The sequence below is a fragment of the Mustelus asterias genome, chromosome 7 (assembly GCF_964213995.1).
Source record: "Mustelus asterias chromosome 7, sMusAst1.hap1.1, whole genome shotgun sequence".
NCBI classification, from domain to species: domain Eukaryota; kingdom Metazoa; phylum Chordata; class Chondrichthyes; order Carcharhiniformes; family Triakidae; genus Mustelus; species Mustelus asterias.
Window position 1 is genome coordinate 80,006,545 of NC_135807.1, and position 27,537 is coordinate 80,034,081.

The 27,537-nt window shown below is 42.2% G+C and overlaps 1 protein-coding gene across 7 annotated transcripts in view; it reads right to left on the bottom strand.

The window, feature by feature from the left end:
• stau2 (staufen double-stranded RNA binding protein 2) overlaps window positions 1-27,537 on the bottom strand; it is a 340,608-nt gene that overhangs the window by 46,326 nt on the left and 266,745 nt on the right. Inside the window, exon 15 of one of the 7 annotated variants that reach the window (XR_013498338.1) lies at window positions 19,491-19,584. The exons of 5 other annotated variants lie outside the window; for them this stretch is intronic. Coding sequence is in view for 1 of the 2 variants with exons in the window: in XM_078216315.1 (XP_078072441.1) it covers window positions 19,570-19,584 (15 nt within the window). In the remaining variant the exon portion in view is untranslated. Of the gene's footprint in view, window positions 1-19,490; window positions 19,585-27,537 lie in introns of those variants that run through there. One more of the 7 variants, XM_078216315.1, reaches the window with a different exon arrangement.

Here is a 27,537-nt window from a genome sequence, read left to right on the forward strand (position 1 = left end):
CTCTGTATTGGGACCTCTGCTGTTTGAGATTTATATAAACGATCTGGAAGAAGGTGTAACTGGGGTGAGCAGTAAGTTTGCGGACGACACGAAAATGGCTGGACTTGCAGATAGTGAGGAACATTGTCAGAGGCTACAGAAGGATATAGATAGGCTGGAAATTTGGGCAAAGAAATGGCAGATGGAGTTCAATCCAGACAAATGCGAAGTGATGCATTTTGGTAGAACTAACGTAGGGGGGAGCTATACGATAAATGGCAGAACCATAAAGGGTGTAGATACACAGAGGGACCCGGGTGTGCAAGTCCACAGATCCTTGAAGGTGACGTCACAGGTGGAGAAGGTAGTGAATAAGGCATATGGCATGCTTGCCTTTATAGGACGGGGCATAGAGTATAAAAGTTGGGGTCTGATGTTGCAGTTGTATGGAACGTTGGTTCGGCTGCATTTGGAATACTGTGCCCAGTTCTGGTCGCCACACTACCAGAAGGACGTGGAGGCTTTAGAGAGAGTGCAGAGGAGGTTTACCAGGATGCTGCCTGGTATGGAAGGGCTTGGTTATGAGGAGAGATTGGGTAAACTGGGGTTGTTCTCACTGGAAAGATAAAGGATGAGGGGTGACCTAATAGAGGTGTATAAAATTATGAAAGGCATAGATAGGGTGAACGGTGGGAAGCTTTTTCCCAGGTCGGTAGTGATGTTCATGAGGGGTCATAGGTTCAAGGTGAGGCGGGGGGAGGTTTAACACGGATATCAGAAGGACGTATTTTACATAGAGGGTGGTGGGGGCCTGGAATGCGCTGCCAGGCAAGGTGGTGGAGGCGGGCACACTGGGAACGTTTAAGACTTATCTAGATAGCCACATGAATGGAGTGGGAATGGAGGGATACAAAAGAATGGTCTAGTTTGGACCAGGGAGCGGCGCGGGCTTGGAGGGCCGAAGGGCCTGTTCCTGTGCTGTATTGTTCTTTGAGGAGGAAGATAAAGATGATAATGAAGAAGAGGAGGAGGCAATCTAAACAGTCTTTTTCTGGCTGGGCTGACCCTAAAGAACCAAATTACAATACCAATAATCACAACCCCAATTCCCCATTGACCCCTTCCCTCTGATACTGGCCATCATAGCATCAGTTTGGCCACTATTATGCCTATTTTCTATGTGTGTGTTCACATGTATGCTGAATAGACCCAGCTCTATCTCACTACCACCTCTCTCAACTCCTTCACCGTTTCTAAAGTTTCAGACTACTATCCAGTACTGAATGAACAGAAACCTCCTCCAATTAAATATAAAGCTATTGTTTTTGGCTCCAAGCCATGTTCCCTAGCCACCAACTCCATCCCTTTCCCTGACAATGGACTGAGATTAAACCAGTTTGTTCGCAGCTTGCTATCATATGTGACCCCCAGAAAAACCTCTGACCATGTAACTCCACCATCGCTAATATCACCTACTTCCACTGTTAATATCACTCGATTTTGTCCATGCCTCAGTTAATCTGCTGCTGAAAATCTCATTCCTGCCTTTGTTACGTCTAGATTTGACTATTTTGATGATGTTCAGACTGGTTTCCCATAGTCTACCTCCTTTAAACTTGAGATCATCCAAAATTCTGCTGCCTGTGCCTTAGCTCACATGGAATCCCAGTTACTTATCAACCTGTGCTCGTTGATCTAAGTTGGCTCCTAGTCAAGCAACATGTTGCTTTTAAAATTCTCCTCCTCATTTTAATATCTCTCCATGGTCTTGCCTCTCTTTTTCCCTGTAATCTCCTCCAACTCCCACAAGCCTCCTACAAGTCTGCGCTCACTAATTCAGGTTCTTAAGCATCTTTGATTTTAATGACTCCAACCTCAGTGGCTATGCCTGCAGTTGCCTAGGTTGTAAGCTTTGGAATTCCCTGCCTACAGCTCTCTACTTCACAGTCCTCCGCTAAGACACTGCTTAAAACCTATCTCCGTGACCAAGTTTTTGGTCATCTGACCTCATATCTCCTTTTATGGCTCTGTACCATATTTTGTTTTGTAATACTCCAGTGTAGGCCCTTGGGATGTTTTATTATGCTAAAATTGTTACATAAGTTCTTATTGTTTCAGGCAGTCTTCCCAATGCACTATGCTTTTCTTTTCCATGTCCATCAGAATTCTGCTGACTTCTCTGCAATTCGATCCACGTATGACCTGCCCCTTTGGTGAGTTAGAACATGTGCTGTCCTTGACCCCCTGCCCCACTGGCTACAGCACACTTGGGCCATGTTTCACCACATGCACGTTTAATCTTTAACTTATCTTGAAAAGAAAAGGACATACAATGAACTGCTAATGGTGTAGCTGGTAGGATACGGCTTTTGAAGAAGCATTCATTGACCTTGACCTCTCATGTGAGGTCCTCGAGACTTAACTACTGACATTGACCTCCACGGCCATCTGATGCCACTGGCTTTTGACCCTATGTCTTGAGGCCTCTCAACTCCTGTAGGTATAGGACACTTCCTTTCCACCTGCTCCACCACAGCCTCCAGTGTAGTGCCTGAAAACCTTGATACTTGCTGTTTTCCACGTTGTTGCATTCTTCAATGTTTCCGAGGACTTGATTTGTTACCTGCACAACTCCCAGCATCTGCTCCAGCCACAGTGCACTACCCCTTTAATAGGTACAGGTTGCTTGGAGGTTGTGCTTCTTGACAATCAGTGATTTGTGCAGTGAATGAACAATTTGGTTAGCACAGACTGCACGCAGAAATCATTATAATGAGCAGGCATGCTGCCTGCATTTCAATCAATGATTGTGGGTTAATTATTCATTGCAATCTCCATACCCGTTTTGAGGAGTTGCCAATTTAGCCCCTACATGCCTCCTTCATCAGCATTATGAACTATTTCACCACGTAAATTAAGAAAGCAATGTAATGCATGATAATATCCTGCACGGGAGCCACATTGTTTTACATCACATTCTACTGCAGTCAGTTCACATTCAAACTCTGAAGTCACAAGACTCTGCAGGAACTGGAATGTTCTCCTAAGATTGCAGTTGTTGGGGGTATAGCATGGAGAACTTTATTGTCCATCTGGTCACGCTCTAGCTGACCACTATAAAGATGATGTATACCAATTGTTGAATGAATGTTTTATTTTCATTACTGACCTTGTTCTTCTTTTTGAGAAACATAGGAAAAAGTCATTAGCATCTTTCACTTAACTGTGGGAGCTATCACAGCTGAGCCCCATCCTCTCATCAGCTGACATGTGCTCACTTTCCAGCAGGGTCATTGTATCGCAATCAAGAAAATTGTGTTTTATTTCTTCTTTTTATCTCTCTAAATATGAGGCCTATTTTAATATTTCACCACCATCCTGGTTGTTAGCAGCTAATTCCTTTTAAGAATCGGTATCCAAACCTGATAGATGCTTGAATTGTTTACTGCAGTACACAGCAACAAATATTAATTTAAATTGTACTTTGAATTTTGATTTCCTAGTTTGAGGTTATCTATCCAGCAGTACTTTAGCTTTGAATTATGAACAATATATGGTGCACCATCTTTTGCCCATTATAAATCGACTACTGAATTGGCATTACTTAAACATTTGATTTTGTCCATTACAGCACCTCTATCTCGAGCACAGCAGCTGCACATTTTAACAAATGTATTAGGAAATCATAGAAACCCTACAGTACAGAAAGAGGCCATTCGACCCATCGAGTCTGCACCGACCACAATCCCACCCAGGCACTACCCCCATATCCCTACATATTTTACCCACTAATCCCTCTAGCCTACGCATCTCAGGGCACTAAGGGCAATTTTTAGCATGGCCAATCAACCTAACCCGCACATCTTTGGACGGTGGGAGGAAACCAGAGCACCCGGAGAAAACCCACGCAGACACGAGGAGAATGTGCAAACTCCACACAGACAGTGACCCAAGCCAGGAATCGAACCCAGGTCCCTGGAGCTGTGAAGCAGCAGTGCTAACCACTGTGCTACCGTGCCGCTTTGGATATTCTGCTTTGGGTTGACTGGTCCTATCAGAGCAATGGTGACTGAAGAAAGCTCATTAATAAAGGTTTGATATTGAGCAAAAGAATCATTACAGTGCTCAGTTAGCCCTGTCCATATCAGGATGTTAAATTGGGAAATAGCTGGGGGCAAAGAGCTAAATTATTGCTCCCAAACTGTAAGCGCAAAGTCAGAAATTCTTGGTTCTGCAAACCTGACTCAGGAGAAAGTGCACCAGAAAGTCTAATTTTCATTCCAGAGTTCTCCATGCTTCATTCATGCCAACTATTGCCACCACATACCCTCAACCCCAGAGCCCTTCATACCCTCCATGCCAACCTAGGTCCTCGACCTATGCCTCACAGTGCTTTATAACCCCTATGCCAACCTATTCCCCTCTTTCCACCCCACATGGCAAACTCATAACCTCCATGCCAACCCGTGCCCCTCTACTCACACCCATGATCCTTTATAGACCCTGTGCCAATTTAGTGCCAACCCATGTCCCCCCACCCAACACCCTTTGCCTTTACACCCTCCAAGCCAACTCACTCAATATCTACAAGGATCAAACCTTATGGCCCATGCTGACATGAAATAAAGTTCTGTATCTATTACAGGCTTTTTTAAAAACTAAAAACCTCCCTCATTTATAAAAACCCATTCACTACATTTATATTCCTTCTACTGTATAATCCCTTATAAAAACAAACTTTTCATTGAAGTGCCGATGCTTCATAAAAACAAGCATTTATATTCTTAGCCCCATATCAAAGACTTTATAACTATTTGGAGCAATCAAAATGTGAACTGACAGACACTCCCATGATAAGAATAGGTCATGAAATCAGGCATGCAGTACAAATCCTATCATGATTACCCTCAGGCTTATGTCAACAGATAGAGTGAAAGAGCAAGAACTTTCTTTTTACATTGCAGCATGTTTTTTTTAATTTAAAGATCAGGAGATTAAATGCCTTAACAGCTTGACTTTTCCCTTCACAGTTTGGCAGTTCCAATGAGTTTAACCACTTTTACACATATTCAAGCCAAATTTTAACAATCCTAAAGGGCACTTGACCTCTCCCAAAAGGCACGTTACCTCTCCCAAAGGTGTTCATGGACTTAATCAAAATGGTTCCCTACCTTTCCAAAGAACTTTGGCAGTTTTAGACTTCCTCCTGAAATGTCCAAAATCCACAAGTCATGTTTTGGACATCCTAGTTACGAAAATTGGATCTGTTTGAAGGCATCTATATATTTACATGTGCAGCTGCCTCTGCTTCTGTGAAACACGGCTGTGCAAACTACAACCCACACCACCTCACCCTCAGAGAAAATGGTGAATGCCAGGAAAAATCTAAAAACAGGTCTCCGGCGTAATTTGGCTGAACTGGAGATCCTCTCTCTCTTTAGAGCCAAAGTCGGCCTAGGAGTAGCTCACACAGAAAATCTTCACAAAAGGATAGAAAAATCATCAAGACTATAATCACAAACACTGCTGAAGAGTCAAACTGGAACATCAGCATCATAGAATCAAAGCAGGGATAATTCAGAAGGTAAAGATAGCAATGAGGGATGAAATTATTGGGAGAGAGGGAAAAAAACCTGGAATAGCTGGTTATTAGTTGTCTTCCATCTTGTAAGGCAACAGTTTGTGCCTTGGGGTCAATTTTAGTATGGCTCAGAACCCCCCACTCTGGCATGGCTCCCTCTGCTGCATTTGCTGCAGATGACAACAGTAGGCGAGATGGTGCAAATTTCACTGGGCTCTCTTCTTGGACAGCCGAACTTTCCTTTTTGCTTCATTTACTCCAATGCTCTACCAGTCAGCCTCCACAGGTAATAGTCCTCAGTGACTGTCACCCAATTAACAGTGTTTTCTGCCATCTTCATTTCTCGTATGTAGGTGTCATAGTATGTAGAAACATAGAAAACTACAGCACAAAACAGGCCCTTCGGCCCCACAAGTTGTGCCGAACATATCCCTACCTTTTAGGCCTACCTATAACCCTCCATCCTATTAAGTCTCATGTACTCATCCAGGAGTCTCTTAAAAGACCCTATTGAGTTTGCCTCCACCACCACTGACAGCAGCCAATTCCACTCGCCCACCACCCTCTGTGTGAAAAATTTCCCCCTAACATTTCCCCTGTACCTACCCCCCAGCACCTTAAACCTGTGTCCTCTCGTAGCAGCCATTTCCACCCTGGGAAAAAGCCTCTGAGAGTCCACCCGATCTATGCCTCTCAACATCTTATATACCTCTATGAGGTCTCCTCTCATCCTACGTCTCTCCAAGGAGAAAAGACCGAGCTCCCTCAGCCTATCCTCATAAGGCATGCCACTCAATCCAGGCAACATCCTTGTAAATCTCCTCTGCACCCTTTCAATCTTTTCCACATCCTTCCTGTAATGAGGCGACCAGAACTGAGCACAGTACTCCAAGTGGGGTCTGACGAGGGTCTTATATAGCTGCATCATTATCCCCAGACTCCTAAACTCAATCCCTCAATTGATAAAGGCCAGCACACCATACGCCCTCTTAACCGCCTCCTCCACCTGCGGGGCCGATTTTAGAGTCCTATGGACCCGGACCCCAAGGTCCTTCTGATCCTCTACCGTACTAAGAGTCTTTCCCTTTATATTGTACTCCTTCATCCCATTCGACCTGCCAAAATGGACCACTAGGCATTTATCTGGGTTGAAGTCCATCTGCCACTTCTCCGCCCAGTCTTGCATCCTATCTATGTCCCTCTGTAACTTCTGACATCCCTCCAGACTAACCACAACCCCACCAACCTTCGTGTCATCGGCAAACTTACCAACCCAGCCCTCCACTTCCTCATTTGCATGTAGGTGAGCAAATGGCTAGGGCCCTATTTACAAGATATCTAATAAGGTCGTGGATTATACGAATCAGCATGAATTGGCCAAGTGGTTGAGTGAATTGCTACAGCTGGTTCTAAGTGAGTTTTCCATGTATATGGTGAAAGATTCCTTCATCTTCATGAAGATTATATGCAACCTACACATTGATAGCAACGCTTTGTCTATGTGCTTGTTTGACATTACATGCTAATTAACAAACATGCCGCTGCAGGAAGCCATCGCATGGTGGCACAGTGGTTAGCACTACTGCCTCACATCACCAGGGACTCGGGTTCGATTCCTGGCTTGGGTCACTGTCTGTGCGGAGTGTGCACGTTCTCTCCGTGTCTGTGTGGGTTTCCTCCGGGTGTTCCAGTTTCCTCCCACAATCTGAAAGACATGCTGGTTAGGTGCATTGGCTTTGCTAAATTCTCTCTTTCTGGGGGATTTTCACAGTAACTTCATTGCAGTGTTAATGTAGGCCTACTTGTGACACTAATAAATAAACTTTAAAAATATCACTATATCTTGGACTATAGACATGCTGTCGTTTTCTGAATATATATTTCTGAATTTATGAACTTAGCAATTCATGCAGTCGTGTGCACGGTGGCACAGTGGTTAGCATTGCTGCCTCACAGCGCCAGGGATCTGGGTTCAATTCTGGCCTCGGGTCACTGTCTGTGCGGAGTTTGCACATTCTCCCCGTGTCTGCGTGGGTTTCCTCCAGGAGCTCCGGTTTCCTCCCACAGTCCAAAGATGTGTGGGTTAGGTGGATTGGCTGTGCTAAATTGACCTTTAGTATCAGGAGGGCTAGCAGGGTAAATATGTGGGGCTACGGGGATTGGGATTGGGTGGGATTGTGGTCAGTATAGACTCAATGGGCCGAATGGCCTCCTTCTGCACTGTAGGGATTCTATGATTCAAGTTCAGTTTACTGACATCGTGTAGGTTCAAATAGATGACGCTCTGCCTACTACTGAATTAAGTAATATTGTGTATGAATTTCAGTGCTGGTGCGAAGCCAGGTATGTAGACCATGATGAGTCCATCCAGTTCTACTGAAAGAGTTCTTCTACCTGTCCAAATTATACATGCTTGGCTGAGAGCCCAGACTCTCAAAATGATTATCTCAGCAAGGAATTCTGGAAGGAACTGTTGGCTTGGCTGAACTGACATCTTTAAGTAGTTATAACAAGTTGTTCTTTCTGTGATTTCTTTTGACAATGCTTCAGTGTTTATTTGCACAAGATTAAGAGGTGTAAAGTGTTTGATGTCTCTGTTACTAATACATCAATGGTCTGCCTGAAGGACTTTTAGGAACAGCTTTTTTTTAAAAAGATGATTTCTGGCCAGGCGATTTCTTCTGAGTACTTTCACACATTTAATTGTTACTATGTGGCTCAATAGTTCTGTGCATAGTGTAAACTGGGTGAATGGACAAGGAAGGACCATGAGTTGGCACGGAGAGTCTGAGGGGCCATGGAAGTGGATGGGTGAACATAACTTGGCATGAGAGCTATCAAGGATCATGGGACTGGGCAGGAGTCATGGGTTGGCACTGAGTTGGAATGGAGGGGCATGGGCAATAGGGGTAAACGGGCGGCACGGTAGGACAGTGGTTAGCACTGCTGCTTTGCAGCTCCCGGGACCTGGGTTCGATTCCCGGCTTGGGTCACTGTCTGTGTGGAGTTTGCACATTCTCCTTGTGTCTGCGTGGGTTTCCTCCAGGTGCTCCAGTTTCCTCCCACAGTCCAAAGATGTGCGGGTTAGGTTGATTGGCCATGCTAAAAATTGCCCTTAGTGTCCTGGGATGCGTAGGTTACAGGGATTAGTGGGTAAAATATGTAGGGATATGGGAGTAGCGCCTGGGTGGAATTGTGGTTGGTGCAGACTCGATGGGCCGAATGGCCTCTTTCTGTACTGTAGGATTTCTAAGATTTCTAAGGGTATGACCCTTGGACTTACCTTCAAAAAGATTCTCAAACCCAGACTATGGTTCACGACTCCTCTGAGTGGCTGTGAACTATGAGTCATCCAGAAGCTAGCCTGCCTCCACAGAAATTGCAGACAGCTATGAAATGCCTACTCACGCAATGGAGCCGACCAGGTCAAGAGTGCAGGGCACATGTCCACTACCGTCACCCTTAGCCAGCCAACAAAAACTGGGTGCGCCAGGAATGGGAGGAGGAATCCCAGAATTGGGTCCCACCTGCCATTTTTAAATGGCTCTGGAGTCCACAAAAATCCAGAAGCTAGTCAAAGTCTGGAATTCTCCAACCTTGCCTTGGCTGGGATTCTCCAGTCCTGCTGCAATGAATAGAGTTTTGGCTGAGTGTCAAATTATCCATTGTCAATGGCAGCGGTAAGGCATTGGAGAATTCAGGCCAATGTCTTAAGCAAATCAGCCTGATTCTACCAAGAAAAATCTTAATCTTCACAGCTGTCAATTGTTTTGAGAAATGTAGAAAAATGCAATACAGAAGAATGGAAAAAATTACATTATTCATCAGAAAAAATAATTTCATCAAAATTTTTGCAATTTTCCCAACAACATACAAACAACAATCACATGTTTTATTTTTGTAAAGTATTGATATTTGTTACAAAACATTCATTGTATATACAGTATTAACTATGCTCAATTTTCTATCATAGTTTAGTGTAGATTCACTACCAAAAGATTAAAATTTAAATCCTAGTCTTGATTTACTTCCAGACTCCTAAAACTCCATTTGAAGGGAGCGAAGAGTGGGATGAAGTGGGTTGGGCGGATTGTGGGGAAGGGGGGGTGTGGGTTGTTCACTGCAGCACTTATCTACTTTCCTCATAGTTGACCAAAGAATTACATTGCTACAATTCACCTTCCATAAACTAACCAACTTGGCCTTACAACTGAGAATTATGTTGATACATGTGTATGAGTCGGAAATGGGAGGAATACCAAAAAGCCCAAATATCATATCACTTAAGAAGTGGCCCTAGAAATAGTGCATGCATTGGTGGTCATCTTCCAAGATTCTGTCGAGTCTGGAACAGTTCCCACAGATTGGATGGTAGCTAATGTAACTCCACTATTTAAAAAGGGAGGTAGAGAGAAATCAGGGAATTATAGACCAGTCAGCCTGACATCAGTAGTGGGGAAAAATCTAGAGTCCATGATCAAAGACTTTATAGCAGAGCACTTGGTAAACAGTGGTAGAATCGGACATAGTCAGCATGGATTTACGAAAGGGAAATCATGCTTGACAAATCTACTGGAATTCTTTGAGGATGTAACTAGTAGACTTGAGGAAGGGGAGCCAGTCAATGTAGTTTATTTGGACTTTCAGAAGGCTTTCGACAAAGTCCCATATAAGAGATTAGCGTGAAAAATTAAAGTGCATGGAATTAGGGGTAGTGTATTGAGATGGATAAAAATTGGTTGGCAGACAGGAAATAAAGAGTAGCAATAAATGGATCTTTTTCCGAATGACGGGGTGACTAATGGGGTACTGCTGATCATTGCTATGACCCCCTTGCTAGTCACAATATATATTAATGATTAAGATAAGGGAACTAAATGTATACCTCCAGATTTGCAGATGACACAAAACTGGGTGGGAGGGTGAGTTGTGAGGAGGATGCGGAGATGCTTTAGTGCAATTTGGATAAGCTGAGTGAGTGGGTAATGCATCATAATGATGCAGTATAATGTGGATATATGTGAGGTTATTCTCTTTGGTAGCAAAAACAGGAAGAAAGGTTATTATCTGAATGGCTATAAATTAATGTGCTATGTACAACGAGACCTGGATGTCCTCGTCCACCAGTCACTGAAGGTAAGCATGCAGATGCAGCAGACAGTAAAGAAGGTAAATATTATGTTGGCCTTCATATCAAGAGGATTTGAGTACAGGAGCAGGAATGTCTTACTGCAAACATTGGTGAGGTCACACCCAGATATCATGTGGAGTTTTGGTCTTCTTAACCGAGGAAGAATGTTCTTGCTATAGAACAAAGAACAGTACAGCACAGGAAACAGGCCCTTCGGCCCTCCAAGCCTGTGCCGCTCCTTGCTCCAACTAGACCAATCGTTTGTATCCCTCCATTCCCAGGCTGCTCATGTGACTATCCAGGTAAGTCTTAAACAATGTCAGCGTGCCTGCCTCCACCACCCTACTTGGCAGCGCATTCCAGGCCCCCACCACCCTCTGTGTAAAAAACGTCCCTCTGATGTCTGAGTTATACTTCGCCCCTCTCAGCTTGAGCCCGTGACCCCTCGTGATCGTCACCTCCGACCTGGGAAAAAGCTTCCCACTGTTCACCCTATCTATACCCTTCATAATCTTGTATACCTCTATTAGATCTCCCCTCATTCTCCGTCTTTCCAAGGAGAACAACCCCAGTCTACCCAATCTCTCCTCATAGCTAAGACCCTCCATACCAGGCAACATCCTGGTAAACCTTCTCTGCACTCTCTCCAATGCCTCCACGTCCTTCTGGTAGTGCGGCGACCAGAACTGGACGCAGTACTCCAAATGCGGCCTAACCAGCGTTCTATACAGCTGCATCATCAGACTCCAGCTTTTATACTCTATACCCCGTCCTATAAAGGCAAGCATACCATATGCCTTCTTCACCACCTTCTCCACCTGTGTTGCCACCTTCAAGGATTTGTGGACTTGCACACCTAGGTCCCTCTGTGTTTCTATACTCCTGATGACTCTGCCATTTATTGTATAACTCCTCCCTACATTATTTCTTCCAAAATGCATCACTTCGCATTTATCCGGATTAAATTCCATCTGCCACCTCTCCGCCCAATTTTCCAGCCTATCTATATCCTGCTGTATTGCCCGACAATGCTCTTCGCTATCCGCGATTCCAGCCATCTTCGTGTCATCCGCAAACTTGCTGATTACACCAGTTACACCTTCTTCCAAATCATTTATATATATCACAAATAGCAGAGGTCCCTATAGAGTGCAGAGAATATTTACCAGACTGATTCCTGGGATGGCAGGACTGATGTATGAGGAGAGATTGAGTTGGTTTGGATTATATTCAGTTTAGAAGAATGAGGGAGGAATCTCATAGAAACTTATAAAATTTTAGCAAGACTCAACAGGGTAGATGCGGGAAGGATGTTCCCAATGGTGGGGGTGTCCAGAACCAGGGTTCATATCTAAGGATACAGAGTACACCTTTTAGAATGGCCTACTCCTGTTCCTATTTTTTATGTTTCTATGTCAAATAACAATTACATTAAAATGAGACAGGAATAGAGAGGCATCGACAATTTAAGATTAAAGAATTTAAATTGATTTACATAGCATTAGAAGTAGGAAATTCCATCATGTGCTAATATAAAGGAAAATGCATGAATATATATTTTGGCCACAACTCTAACTTTCATTTCAGAACATCGAACTAACTTCTGAATTCCCAAAATTACAAGAATAAACCTGAAGACAAATTAATTGTAATTTTTCTTAAAGTGGTAAAGATTAATAAACCAAGTCAGCTTTATGTTTTTAAACAAACATTCTGGTAGCAATGTAGACAACTAACTTCATCTTTTCCATGCAACTTTATCAGTTTAGCTCCAGCAATAAAGGAATACCTGTTTAATCTAATTCTGTCAGTATAGGAAGGAATGCTTTTAAATTAAGCTTGATCAGTCTACCAAAACCTTCTCTTCTCCAGTGAAAATAAACTAATCCAGATTGATCTGATTCACTGCAGCAAGTCCACACATACCAAAATGTTGATGGCAATTAGTTCTTATCAGACAAAAGGGTAGGTGGTCTGTTATTAAAACCTGGAACAGCTGATTTGGATTTACTGAAGGGAGAGTAAGTACAATTACTTGCTGATTCTGAGTATTAAATAATGTACAACTACCTCACTTAATGTTTCAGTTGCATTCCTGAAAAGTGCAATGTTAAGTGAAACAACGTTAAACAATCCACATTTTCCTGTTAGAAACAATGCCAAAACTGTACCATATTTCTAATCAGAAAATAAGATTAAAACATTATACTTTGTAAACTTTAATACTTTACTTTGCTAGATTCCTATATTGGTAAATGAAATATCTTTTAAAATAAAATAAATTTTAAAAATCTAAAAGAAATACGATATGCTAACTTTCTATCTCCTATTCTCTGCCGATCCTGCTTTCCAAATCTCCCGTTCACCACACATCCTGCCCTCCAGCCTCCTGGGCTGCGGACCCTTCCTTTCACTGACCCTCCAGTTTGTGGCCTTCCCCGTTCCTTAACTAAAAGTCTTGCTGCTGACTCTCCAACTTGCGGCCTCTATCGCTTTCTGACTCAGCCACTCGCCAATCTTTCCTCTCATTGAATGTCCTGCTCCCCAATTCTTCTACTGTGAGTGAGGGCTCTGGAGATGAGCGCAAAGTGCAAGAGGAGCAACCTCAACCTAAGTCTTCGATTCAAGCCACTTAAAATAAATAACCCTGTGGCATATTTAGCCTTGTATATTGAAAGCAGGAAGATGATTTGCATAGGGTTACTAATTTTCGAGATGTGCCCTGGAAATAAGGAGCTGCAGCAGTGCTAGGACACTAGGGATCCGATTGCAGTGAAGGATGGTGGAAATGTGTACAGCCGAGAGTGATATGGAACAAAAGTAAACTCATACTTGGGTTCACATATTCTTGTATGCATTAACAAAAAACTCTGCTTTTTAACAGCCCCAGGTTGATGCTTCTGCACCATCGGGACCCATACTTTCACAATCCTGGACCTCTGACTTTGAATCAGATCTGGATCTGGACCTTCTTTGAATGGGAATGCAGGTTCAGCAGAAGGAAATACTGAGTGGGAAAGTCAGGGATTGGGAGGTTCGGGTGGGTGAGGAACAGGTGAGACCACAAATTGGAGGAATGGTAGCAAGAGGGTGGGTAAGGAACTGGGAGAGACATCTCAAAAATAGCACCAACTGGGTCATGTGGCCCTGTGTCAGACCAGTGCAAAATGACTTTAAAATCAAATTCATTACACTAAGAGATTATAGCCCCCATTAATTGATCAACGTTAAAATGAAACAAGATAAAACAGCATAACGTTAATGGTTGACGTTAGGTCCCGAGGGACTTAGCAATGATTGCATTTTTAAAAATAACATTGCTTGATGTTAAAGACACATCTTGAATTGACACATCTTCAACCAGAAGCAGATTGAATTCATCCTAGCGAGGTTTGAGTTTCACTGTAACAAAACACTGCAAGATGTTTTTAATTTTGAAGACATCAGTCTTCAACAACAAAAAAAAACAAAAAACACATCAAGTTATGAATACTTACTTTACTTCAAAAATGCCACGCACTGAGTAATGCTTTGCTTCCCTATGTTTTTCTCTTTTTCTATGTAATATACCTCCCTTGCCACAACTTTACTATTTTCAGTATTAGGTAGACCAGCAGATGATTTGTTCTTAGGGCTCTTAGCTATGTTGTCCTTGAGTGACTACTTCAGTTGTTGTGTATGAATAGTTGCATGGCTTACCCTCTAATTTACACTTATTTCAGACTTCTATTAGGTGCCTTAACTGAATTGCTGAGGTTCAGATAGATACCAGTATAACTTTATCAATAATCCTTGATGTAAAAGCTTTAAGATTCACGACTAAACTTAATCCTGGTCACAAGTCATAGTCCATACACTGAACCACTAGCTAAATATCAGAACTCAGGTCTTGGGGAAAATAGGAACAGGAGTAGGCCATTCAGCCCATCAAGCCTGCTCTGCCATTCAATATAATCATGGCTGATCGGACACTGAATGTGGTTAAAGTGATAACAAATAGACATAATCAGGCTGAAATCTGCTCAGCTGGGGCACATATTTAGAACTATGATTTCCCGATATGTTTTCCGAGGTCTCACTGAAACTCCATTGAAGGTCAAAAAAAGAAACTCAAACCTTGTTAGGATGAATTCAAACTGCTTCTGATAGTCAATACAAGATTTGTCTGTAACACCAAGAAATGCAAAATAGTATTTTTAAAAATGCAAACTCATCACTAAGTCTATCTATAATTACTTAATGAAATAAAGGGGTAAAAATTCAAAGGATAAAGAGGATTAGGGTAATATTAATTTTTCATCACTCCTGCATGATCCTAAGACTTGCTGTCTACTCTTACATAGTAAGAAGTTTAACAACACCAGGTTAAAGTCTTGCATCTTTGTAGAAACTTGATGTCTGTGTCGATATGCGCGATCTTCTTGGAGATCCTCTCCACTTGGAGCCGGCAGTTAACCTGCTTTAACCTGGTGTTGTTAAACTTCTTACTGTGTTTACCCCAGTCCAACGCCGGCATCTCCACATCATGACTACTCTTATATATACAGAATGGCTACTTGGACAAGCCTATGGAACCATTTGCCCCACCAAGGAAACAGCATCTCAAGAAGACGTTACAAAATACAGACATTCATAAAAAGGAACTTGTATTACTTTTTTTTTTAATTGGCAAGTAATAGGGATAAATGCCCTAAACTTAGATTAGATATGTAATTTGACAAAAATGGAAACTACTGTCAAATCCAACAATTGAAGTTTGCTACTTAATTCTGCTCTACTTTTGAATTGCCTGAAGTTACATGAATAAATTTCCCATTTCACCCAAAATCAAAACGTATTTTATGCATTCATTTTGTATGTTACTCAAACCATCTAATAATTCTTAAAAGGCTCTAAGTTTTTAATGAATACCTCTTTTAAATTTAGGCACAATTTACAACCGGGGAAACCTACAAATTTTCATCCGGAATTTCATTTTGGAAAAATGTAATGTTGTCATTGGTAACCAAAATTTTCTTGATTTACATGTTCTTTTAAGAAAAGCAACAGCTTGTCATTAGTTTACTATAGATCATTCATGATAGTTTAAAAAAATCACAAGTTGGTTTGCACAGAAATTTTGCAGAACTCCAAATAATGCATTGAGATAATTTTTAATACATATTTTAATTTCAGTCAGGCCTCTGTAATAGACATTTTCTTCCTTTTTATTATTATTCATTTACATGTTGTTTTTTAAATGAATGAGCAAAATATCCAAAATGAATTTCCATATGGAAAATAAAGTGAAATTAAAATTGAATTGAGATTGAACTGAAACTTGTTTGGAATAATATGCCACCAAATACAAAACACTTGTTATCTTTTAACTGATTTAAATGAACTGAAGTGGAAGTGGTTTAAGAAAATAAAAAGCCTTCAATTTCTTAAAGCTGCTTTCTAAGTTGTTGTAAATGCACCTTATCACTATTTCATTAATTTCAAAAACACACTAGTTTTGTTGTCTATTATGTTTTGTTGCACTCAGTCTTGTCTGCCTAATCCACTTCCATTGCACTATTAGGATCTTCCCTAACTGCTCCACTCACTTGTCACATCCTGGATGAACCTGTCTGCACAGAGCAGTCCCCTCCTTTCTGGTTTCCAAAACACTTCCATCTTTGGACAAACTCAGAACTGCGTTTTTGCATTAGTCTCATCGAAGAGACTGTTCCCTACAATTAAGATTCCTCTTGATTTCAGACACTCAGCCTTTAGCCTCACGCTATACTGTCAAATTGTAATAGAGATTTTTTAAAACCATTGGTCCTCCTCCATTGTCAATATGAATCTGTACATTCTACTTTATTGATAGATGATTTCGAGGATTCAATGTAAATCATATCTTTTAAAGTCTTATTATATAATTAGTTTTCTGACTTTTAAAATAATGTCACACCCTGTTTCACCAAAGTTTCTCTGACCTCCTTTTGTCCTCCCTCTGCCAATCCAGGATATTTGGCCTCTTCAGCCATTAGCAAAGATGCACCATATGAAGACACTCCATCTGAAATGGATTGCTTGTTGCATGTCCACCATCTTTCATAGATGGAAGGATGCCAAGAAGACGCAATAACACTGTCTGGAAAAGGGATGCATTTCCCTAAAGGAACTGCCACAATTACCATTCTGTGCTTAGCTGTCAAATAGGTGCCTAGAGCTGTGCACGCTGGACAGTGTTAGTTTTCTTCTTCCCTATGGGGGCAAAACAATAAGAACCCCTGAAAATTGAGACACTAATCATATCTGAAATTAATAAGTATGAATTCGGGAGCTATGACTGGAAGGCTGTGAAATATAAACACTAATCAATGGTCTGCAAAGGTTCGCTCACTTGTTAGGGTCATTGCCATTAACCAGTGTCAGAATACATGATGCTGTTGAGTTAAAGCTGTGTTCCCCTTTCCCCAAACTAAAAATAAAATTCCATTCTACTTCTTCATATAATACACACAAAATGCCATCATAACTTCATTACTGAGTTTAGCCTAACTGAAAAACTGTAAAGAGAGAAAACAGTTCTGAAATTTACAGAATGTAAGAACAATGAAGGTAATTCTCCCAGCCCGTTGGGCGAGCTCCCACTGGGCGCCATGCCTCCACGCGTCTCCAGCAGTTGGATTTCCGGCACGGAACTGCATATGTTATGTAAATTCTAATTGTAATGCAATTTAAATATCATTAGCAGGCCTAGGATTGAATTCTCTGGGTCCGCTAGCGTCTCCCCGCGTCAGGAGTGGTTCACTCCAGCGGGGTTTAGTATAGCTCCCCACTTGCGGGGAGCTGGCACTCTGCATTTGACAGAGGGAGGGAAGCCAGTGTTCGGGGCTGGCAGCTGGGGGGGGGGGGGAGGGTGAAAATCGGGAGATCAGGGTTGGGGGGTGGACAACATTGAGGCGGGCTTGGGGTGGGGGGGGGGGTGTCGAGGCTGGCCCGGGCATGTTTGGGAGGCCAGCGATTCGGCCATGGAGGGGCAGCGTTGCGGGGGTTATGGAGCTGGCCGATCGAACTGGCCAGCAATCGGGAGGTCAGCAGACAGGGGCCACTGCGCATGTGCCGATGTTGGCACTGACAAATCGGTGCATGCACAGTGGCCCACTCAGCACTATGCTGCTGGCCTCTCCAGCGGGAATAGCTCATAGCTTTTTGGATTGATTCACACGAGTGCACTCTGCAATAACAGAGTGTGGGAGATTCATTTTGAAACTCCTGCTGAAAAAAAAGCGTGATTTACTCCAGTTTTTCCATGAATTTGACACTTAGAATTTATTTGGAAGAATCGTCCCAATACCTGAATTCCAGAGAGGAAGAATGTTTTATTAACATTTATTGTTTTGAAAACTGGCATATTAAATACAGTAACACTACTTTGCTTGTATTTTGAACAATTCATAGTTAACGGTTTCATAGTATTAAAAAAATAATTGCATAAATAAGGTTGTGAAAACTACTGTCTAATACATCAGCTACCAGAAGACAATGTGTTCCAGCACTCCGCTTTGAACTATCCAAACCTTTTCATTGACTTTTTTTAAAGAGCATGAACACAATAACTTGTAGGCAACAAACTATATTTAAAATCATTAATAAAACGCTTAATCTTGATCTGCTTTGTTATCTTATACCATTTTACCAACTAAAATTACTAAACTAATTATCATGGTGAGTTGCTCCTTTTAGCAAATGGTTGAAAGTGTTCTGATTAAATCACCATCTGAAATGTGAAACCAAATTCTTTTCTTGCCCGAGATAATTCTGCAAGCGGAAAAACTCAATTATTTAAGAGATCTGTGAATTGTAATAGTTCAAAGGAAATACTGGACACATTTGCGTTAATCCCCCTCATTTTCACTGTGTTCAACAATTTTAAATTAGAAATGTTTTCCTGAAAACAGTTGTCACATACTTCTAGTGACTGATTGTATCATGGCATTACCTTGCATTATCTGAGAATCTGGAAAAAGGGAGTGGGTGTAGGCGTAAATGACAGTGAAGGTCTTGCATAAAATTTCCCCCTTCTTCAAAGAAAAGCTGATGCAACCTCATGGAAGTGCCATCAAGTTGACAAATGGGTGCTGTACAATCCTGTGCCTCCCACTGAAATCCGACCCTTGATTTACACAATATCATCCTGTAAGGAATGTTTAACTACAGAGCATAGTTTAAACTGATCTATATAAGGTAATATAATCCATTTATTATACGCTTGATTTAGAAGACATACTGGAAAAGAACAATTTGTCCTGACTTCATTTGCCAACCCAGTATTAAATAAGGGTGCAATGCGAATAGATCTTCAGTTTGAGGATAATTAATAAGTTACAGGCTACTGGCATGATTCAAAAATTCAGTGAAGATAGAATTCTATTACATTATCAGTGATAAGCCAGCCCGGTACCAGATTTATGGGCCTGTTATAATAGACTGATCTAACAAAGGCAACTTTCCATTTTTACTCAATGTTTACCATAGCCCAACAAGATATCTTCCAACTTCAATTCTATTAAAATAAGGGCTTTAATTCTATTTATCTTTGTAATTTACAGGTCACTGTATCATATCTCTCTGGCTGTCTTGATCTCCACTAATTTCTCTTGTATTTCTCAGCTAAAGGTGGAAGTTAAAGCAGCTTTTCAATCATTTATTTTTACAACAGGCCCCCCCCAACTCGCCATTTTGTATCCCTGCTGTTTCCTGGGTGTCGGTAAGTCAGAGGTTAGAACAACATTACAATCAAGCTTAGCTCCAGGCTCTGCTTACCAGCCTTCCTGACTCAGTTATTCCCAACAGTTGGAACGTTAGTTTGCCATCAGCCCTTTCATACCAATATGACTTGAGGTTATGAAGTAAATATCTGAAATTAGAAAATCTAATGCTGTTCAAACTTGGAATTGTTAAGTTTGCATTGCAATAGGTGCTATATCAGTGATAGCAAAAGTTTGTGAATTGTTATTTTCATAATTTTTTAATTTGAAAACAATTTAACATTTAAGCTGTTTTTGTATCTTCACAGCCTTTCTTTGCAAAACGGCCTAATTAACAGAAGGGTCAATGGACATGAAATGTTAACTCTGTTTCTCTCTCCACAGATGCTGCCAGACCTGCTGAGTTTATCCAGCATTTTCTGTTTTTATTTCTAATTAATAGTCTGACTGCAAAGCAAGGGTTTGCGTGTGTGATCCAAACAAGATTTTATTTTACAGAGAAGATATATTCATCCAAGTCTACAAAAACAAATCTAAAGTCCTTTAATTATAGTAACACCCTTGTCTAATAGTACCTTTATCCAAATATAAATAAATAATACTGAAAATACACAGCAGGTCTGTCAACATTTGAAAGAGAAAAGGCCGTTGGACATTTCAGACAGAAAGCCTTTGTCAGATCTGATTGAATGCCGACAGAAGAACCCCTTTATAAGGCTAACCAAAACAAAGGGAGGACGTGGGGCAGGGAGATCAGCAGGAAAAAGTCCACAGTACAAATATACTAACTTCGTAACAGTTAGCTGATCTCAGCCAGAGTAGAAGTTCTGTTACAATGGGCCTCAGCATTGCAAGCTAGGGAAAGGAAAACAATTAGCCACAGTTTTCAATTCTAATCATCATTCAATGACTCTAGCTGGATTTTTTTTTTGCATTTTACATTCACTCTTGTGATATGATCACTGTGAACAATGTTTTCTATCTGAAATGTCCAATGGTTTGCTCCTTCTTCTAATGTTGATAGACCTGCTGGGTAGTTTCACCATTTCATTTTACTGTCCACCCTTAGCTGCCCTTGAGAAAGTGAGCCTCTTCAAATATTGAATGTTAACCTTTTGGGCTTGAATTTCATGCCTGGCGTGGACTCAAAGTCAGCAGGCCCAGAAGCGGATGCAGAATCTGCCTCTGGGTGAGATCGCATCATCAACATAATTTCACGCTGGGTGACCAATTAAAGTCTGCCAAGCGTGAAACGCATTTTCCAGTTAGCCTGACAGTGCAGGCAGGGTGGGAAGTAGTTGGGTGCCAGGTCCAGTGGGGATCCAGCAAGCAGTTAAAAAACTCTGCAGACAGCACCCTGAGGCCTGCTGGATGTTGTGGGCAAGGCTGAGTGGATTTTCTGCAATGCAATAAGGAAGTGATAATGGTCTTAGCACCTGGTGGGCACGGAAGATTGGAGAACAAGTCCAATGGGCACTCAACCTCCCTCAGTGAATACCTTGGAATTATGGTGGAGGAGGTCAGTGCCAGATGGGACATTTTGATTCCCAGAGAAAGCAAGAGGAAGTTGCCACATGTCACCAAGAAAGCCTGGGCACAGTGTGGTGCGACACAAGTGGATTCGGAGCCACAAAAGGTTCAACAAACTTCTGCAGTCGGCAAGGGTGAGTACAGATGGTGGCATGGAACTGTGTAGAGATGTGTAATCAGGTGGCCATTCCTCGAGATGCTCAGGAGTGTAAGAGTGTGCGTGCCAACTGGCACTGAAGCCTATGTCTTCAAGGCTGGGTCTGCATGCTTGGTTTGAGTGCACTAGAGAGTGAGGTGTGCCCTGCAACCTGGCTCTTGGGTGGGGTGGGGGGGGGGGGGAATGTCTCAGCAAGAATGCCCATTGAAGCTCCAATCCAGATGAGACCATGCTGTAATTCTCCATTGCTTCATCAGCCCGCCTAGCTTGCACATTGACAATGTGATGATTGAATGTACTGATATGTTGTTTTCTTCCCACAGGTGCAGAGTGCCCGGTGACCTTAAAGCCCACTCCTTAACCTTTGATGATGAGACACTGACACTTGCACCAATGTCACACCCCCTGAAGCAAGCTCCTGCGTAGATACTAATACATTGGTGGGCATTAAGTCATTGGCTCTGCGGGTATTGCACAGTGGTGAGGGCATATCACACCCGCATAAGGAGCTTGCAGAGGCAGAAGAGAGGCCCAGGGCACCATAAGTCGAAGGACGACTGGAGACCAGAACCATGCTGAGTCCGAGGCAGGTGATGAGCCTCTGGAGTCCTCCATCAGGAAGTAGATGCTGGATGTCCAGCAGAGTGTATGGGGAGATCTGGCAGAGAACCTGAGGTGCCATGGTTTCTGTCATGGAGGAGTCCATGCCAAGTATGAGCACTGCGCTGACACGGAAGACCGAGCACATAGCCTCCTTCATGGAGAGAGTTGTGACTCATGGAGAGGCAGTTCCAGGAACAGTCTGGGGTTCCTGGGGTTGTGCTTGGACCTGTAACCCTACACTGTCACAGAATTCAGGAGGTCACTGCCAGTGTGAGAGATGGATGAGGCATTTGGTCTCTCAGCTAGTTGTCTGTCCATCAATGGTGATCAGGGAGGTCCAAACACATCTCATTCTGGAGGGCAAGCTGCCTGTCATCTCTGTGGGTTCCTTTCAGGGAGGCTCAAGATGAGAACACCAGCGCCTGGGTGCCTCTTCTGGTGAATGCCAAGATGCCAGAGGAGTGCCCCCCCCATGGCACTGGATGCATCCTCCTAGATGGAGCCCATTTGAGGGAGGTGGGGGCACCAAGACACAGTATGCAAATGTAATTTTAAGGCATCTTGAATAGAACAAGGGCATGTCACCAGTGACATAATTTATGTTCAATACTGTATCGTTTCTATACGGTGTGGCCAGAATGTAGTTTTTTTAATGCAATGAAAATTATATAAACATTGGGGACAATTTTGCTCCTGTGCTCACTGCAAGTGAGATTTCTTTTCCGATTTTCTCCACCGCCTCGCCAGTGACGTAACAAATGGATTTTAATAAGTTTGACTACTATTAACGAGCCTCCCCACCACATGATTCCCCCTCACTAAATATTCATACCACACCAACGTGACACCATGTCAACAAGGTTTACAACGGCTTCAGAAGAATGGGGTTCAGTCGAGGGGATCCCGCTGGAGTCAGGATAAATAAGTATTTTCCTGGTTGGCAAGATGTAACTAGTGGGGTGCCACAGGGTCCTCGGGCTCCAACTATCTACAATCTATATTAATGACTTGGATGCAGGGATAGAATGTACTATAGCCAAATTTGCAGAAGACACTAAAATAGGTGGTATGGTAAGTTGTAATGAGGAAATAAGAAATTTACAAATGGTTCTAGATAGGTGAATGGGCCAAAATGTGGCAGAAGGAGTTTAACGTGGATAAGTGTGAGATTAGCCATTTTGGTTGGAAAAATGGAAAGTCTACTTATTATCTAAATGGAGAGAGTCTTCAGGGTGTTTCGGTGCAGAAGGATCTGGGTGTCCTTGTGCCTAAGTTTCAGAAAACAGTAATGGCAGGTAATAAGGAAAGTAAATGGAATTTTGGCATCTATAGCTAAAGGAATAGAGTATTAAAGTAAGGAAGTGTTGTTGCAACTATACAAGGCATTGGTGAGACCACACCTGGAGTACTGTGTACAGTTTTAGTCCCCTTATTTGAGGAAGAATGTAGTGACATCAGAGGCAGTCAGAGGAGGTTCACTAGAGATGAAGGGTTTGTCGTATAAAGAGAGATTGAGCAGTTTAAGCTGTTACTTTCTAAAGTTTAGAAAAATGATTGGAGATTGCGATATATAAAATGATAAAAGGTATTGACAAAGTAGACATAGAATGGATGCTTCCACTTGTGGGGCAATCTAGAACAAGAGGTCATAGTTTGAGGATAAGGGGTAGCAGCTTTAAAACAGAGATGAGGAGAAGCTACTTCTCTCAAAGGATCGTGATTCTGTGGAATTCACTACCCCAGAGTACAGTGGACGCTGGGACACTGAGTAAATTAAAGGAGCAGGTAGAGAGATTTTTAAATTAGTAATAGGTTGAAGGGTTATGAAGAACAGGCAGGAAAGTGGAGTTGAGGCCAAGACAAGATCAGCCATGATCGTATTGAATTGGGGAGCAGGCTCGAGGGGATGAATTTCCTCATCCTGCTCCTAGTTCTTATGTTCTTTAAGAAATGTGAACAATTGATACAACCAGGATCACAGGTCATAAGGAAGTCATACATGGTGAGATGGACATTCATGGTGAGATGTGATTAGGGACTGCACTCTGGAGGGGGAGGGTGAACAACCAGTGGTGTGGTACACATTGGTACAATCAGCATAGGTTTAAAAAAAAAGGATGAGGCCCTAAAAGCAGAATATAGGGAGTTAGGAAGTTAGTTGAAAAGTAGGACCTCAAACGTAGTGATCTCTGTAATGCTACCATTGCCACATGCTAGTCAGAGTAGAAATAACAGGATATATCGGATGATTACGTGGCTGAAGAGATGGTGTGAGAGGGAGGGTTTCAGATTCCTGGGACATCGGGACTGGTTCTGGGGGAGGTGGGACCAGTATAAACTGGATGGGTTATACTTTGGCAGGACTGGGATTGAAGTCCTAGTGGGATTAAAAGCAAATTACTGTGGATGCTAGAATCTGAAACCAAAAGAGAAAATGCTGGAAAATCTCAGCAGGTCTGGCAGCATCTATAAGGAGAAAAAAGAGCTGATGTTTCAAGTTGAGCTTTGACAAAGGGATATCTGGACTCGAAACGTCAGCTCTTTTCTCTCCTTATAGATGCTGCCAGACCTGCTGAGATTTTCCAGCATTTTCTCTTTTGGTTCCCATGGGGATTATTTGCTCGAGTGGTTGGGGAGGGTTTGAACTAAAATGGCAGGGGGAATGGGAACTGATGCAAGAATTCAGAGGAGCTGGAATCAGGGACAAGAACAAAATACAGAAAGGGGAATAGGATAATTGATAGGCAAAGAAATCAAGGGCCAGAACCAAACAGGGCCACAGTGAAAAATATTGCAAATGGGACAAGTAATCTTAAAAAGACAAGCCTAAAGGCATTGTGCCCTAATGCGTGTAGCATTTGCAATAAAGTAGATGAATTAATTGCGTAAATAGATGTAAACAGGTATGATACAGTTGAGATTATGGAGACAAAGCTGCAGGGTGACCAGGGATTGAAAATGAACATCCAGGAGTATTCAGTATTTAGGAAGGACAGACAAAAAGGAAAAGGTGGTGGAGTTACATTGCTGGTTAAAGAGGAAATTAACACCGTACTAAAGAAGAACATTGGCTCCAACACTGTGGAACCTCTATGGGTATAGCTGAGAAACACTAAGGGGCAAAAAACATTAGTGGGGGTTGTTGTATAGACCCCAAACTGTAGAGTTGATATTGGGAATGGCATTAAATAGGAAATTAGAGACACATATGATAAAGGAACATCTGTAATTATGGGGGACTTTAATCTTCATATAGACTGGGCAAATTATATCAGTCACAATATTGTAGAGGAGGAATTCCTGAAGTGCATACAGGATGTTTTCTGAACCAATATGTTTAGGAACCAACTACAGAACAGGCCATCCTAGACTGGGTATTGTCTAATGAGAAAGGAATAATTGACAATCCAGTTGTGCAAGACCCCCTGGGGATGAACGATCATAATGTGATAGAATTTTTCATCAAGATGGAGAGTGACGTAGTTGATTCTGAGACAAGGGTCCTCTGAAACTTAATCATGGAGACTACAATGGTATCAAGTGCGAGTTAGCTATGATAGATTGGGAAACATTATTTAAAGGTGGATAGGCAATGGCAAACATTCAAAGAGCACATGGGTGAACTGCAACAATTCTTTATTCCTGTCTGGCCCAAAAGTAAAACGTGAAAGGTGGCCAAACCATGGTTTACAAGGGAAATTAGATCTAAGGAAAAGGCATACAAATTGGCTAAATACCAAATTCCCAATTTTTATACCCTGCTCATGCTGCACTCAAATTATGGCCACTCCATGTGACAATTCAGCAGTCATTGTGCAATAGCATTACCTTTTACAAAATGATTCATCAAGAAAGCTTGTTCTCTGAATTCAAATAATTCATCATTAACTTTAGGGAATTAAAGGGATTAGAAGTACGAGGGTAAATATGCTGGGTACAGCTAAGTTGAATGCGAAATTTACTCTTCCAGCGCAGGGAATCTGAACACAAAGCATCACAATGCTTTTCATTTATGACATATAATCTGGACATCTGGTCAGCAGCAATGCTGGGCGCTATGCCACTGTCCGTGAAGTTCCCTCCGACCCGACGATACTACCTATTTTAAGCCATATCTTCTGAACCTGGCTGAAGCAGAAAGGGAAGCGCAGGCACTCCAAGGTTGGTCAGGTTGGGAGGATAGTCAGGCAATTGTGGGGGGGGGGGGTGGTTGTCGGAGAGGTGTGCAGTTTGGTCTGGTCAAGGGATAGTGGTTGGGGTGGGGGATAGTCAGATGGTAGATGGGTGGTCAGGAGGGAGAGGTAGTCAGATTGGGTGGTAGCCGTATGGTTGGGGTTAGTTGGTTCAGGTTGAGTGGAGTAGTTGGGTTGTTTGGCGGGGTAGTTTGGTGGTTGGTAGGATAGTCGGATCAGGTTAGGGGAATAGTCAGGTTGTGGGAGAGGTAGTTGGGTCAATCGGGGGGGAGTAGTTGGGTGGTTGGGGAGGTGGTTGGCTCAGGTATAGGAGTAGTTGGGTGGTTGGGGACTTAGTTGGATTGAGTCAGGTCAGGGGAAGCGGTCATGGAGGTAGTTGGACTAGACCAGGTGATTGAGAAGGCATCTGGGTCATGTCGTGGGGGTACTTGGTCAGGGGTCAGGAGGGGGTAATTAGATTCGGGAGGTTGGGGAGAGAGTGGTTGGTTAGGTGAGGGGCTAGTTGGGTCTTTGGGGCCAGAGGTGATTGGGGTGGTGGTGCTTAGCTGAGTTACTCTGGCTAACCACTGAGTTACACCAGGTATTAAACTGTCTAACGTTTCCAAGGTAAATATGCAGACAAGTCCCTCAGCTTGGAAATATTCACAGAGGGTCAGAGGCAGCAAAGAATCAGCCCATCAGAAGTTTAATCTTCTCAGGCAATTTTCATGCATCAGGATTTCCGCAGTGTCCTCATGATCCAGAGACTGGAAGATCTGAGCCATACAAATTACGCAATGGGACTAATTTTGCTGGGACAGGGCAGCAACTGGAAATAAATTCCTCCCAGTTTTCCTTGTCCAACATAAAACCTCTTCAAGGGGCAAATTTAATACATCTGAACTCACTGTTAGCTTTGATGACAGAATGCAATATTTAACATTAATGGATTAAAGATCCTTCAAATATTTCCTTAAATTTCCACTCATGCTTTCAAAATTCTGAAATGAAGGCTTGACCTAACATTGAAACTGTGTTCATAATACTCAAGCACAAAAAGATTTTCTAAGGCAGCTTCTCTGATATATATACATTACTGTTGGAAATTTGTATTGTATAAGATATACTGAAATGTACTACTGAGCTTTGCACAACTACAAAAAAAATTCTTCTCACAACCGACTTATTTTGTTATTGTTTTGTCTAACTGAAGTAATGTACTATCAGTAATGCTAACTGGAATACAGCCTTTAAAGAAAAAGACAGCTCATTCCAGAGTGAAAAGACTTCAACAGCTGCTGACTTGGTGACATTAAGGACCCCACTGGAGATGTCCTGCTGCACTAATGGCTCAGAAATGTTTAAAAGAAACTTCAAACAGTCTGCATTCAGTAGGTGGTAGGAGAGCTCACAACAGGGTTCATTTGAAGACCAGTCCAGCAGTCACTCAGTCATGAATCAGAACTGTCAGTGACTAATAAACAGGTGTCAATAGTCCATGCAACAAACATGAGCTATTTATTCCACAGAATACACTTATATGATTAAGCACTTTTGAGGATCAAACATTGCATGTTTTCTATACAATTATTTTTTTTAAAAGCCTAAGGGTAACAGGCAGGTATAATAAATGTACTGTA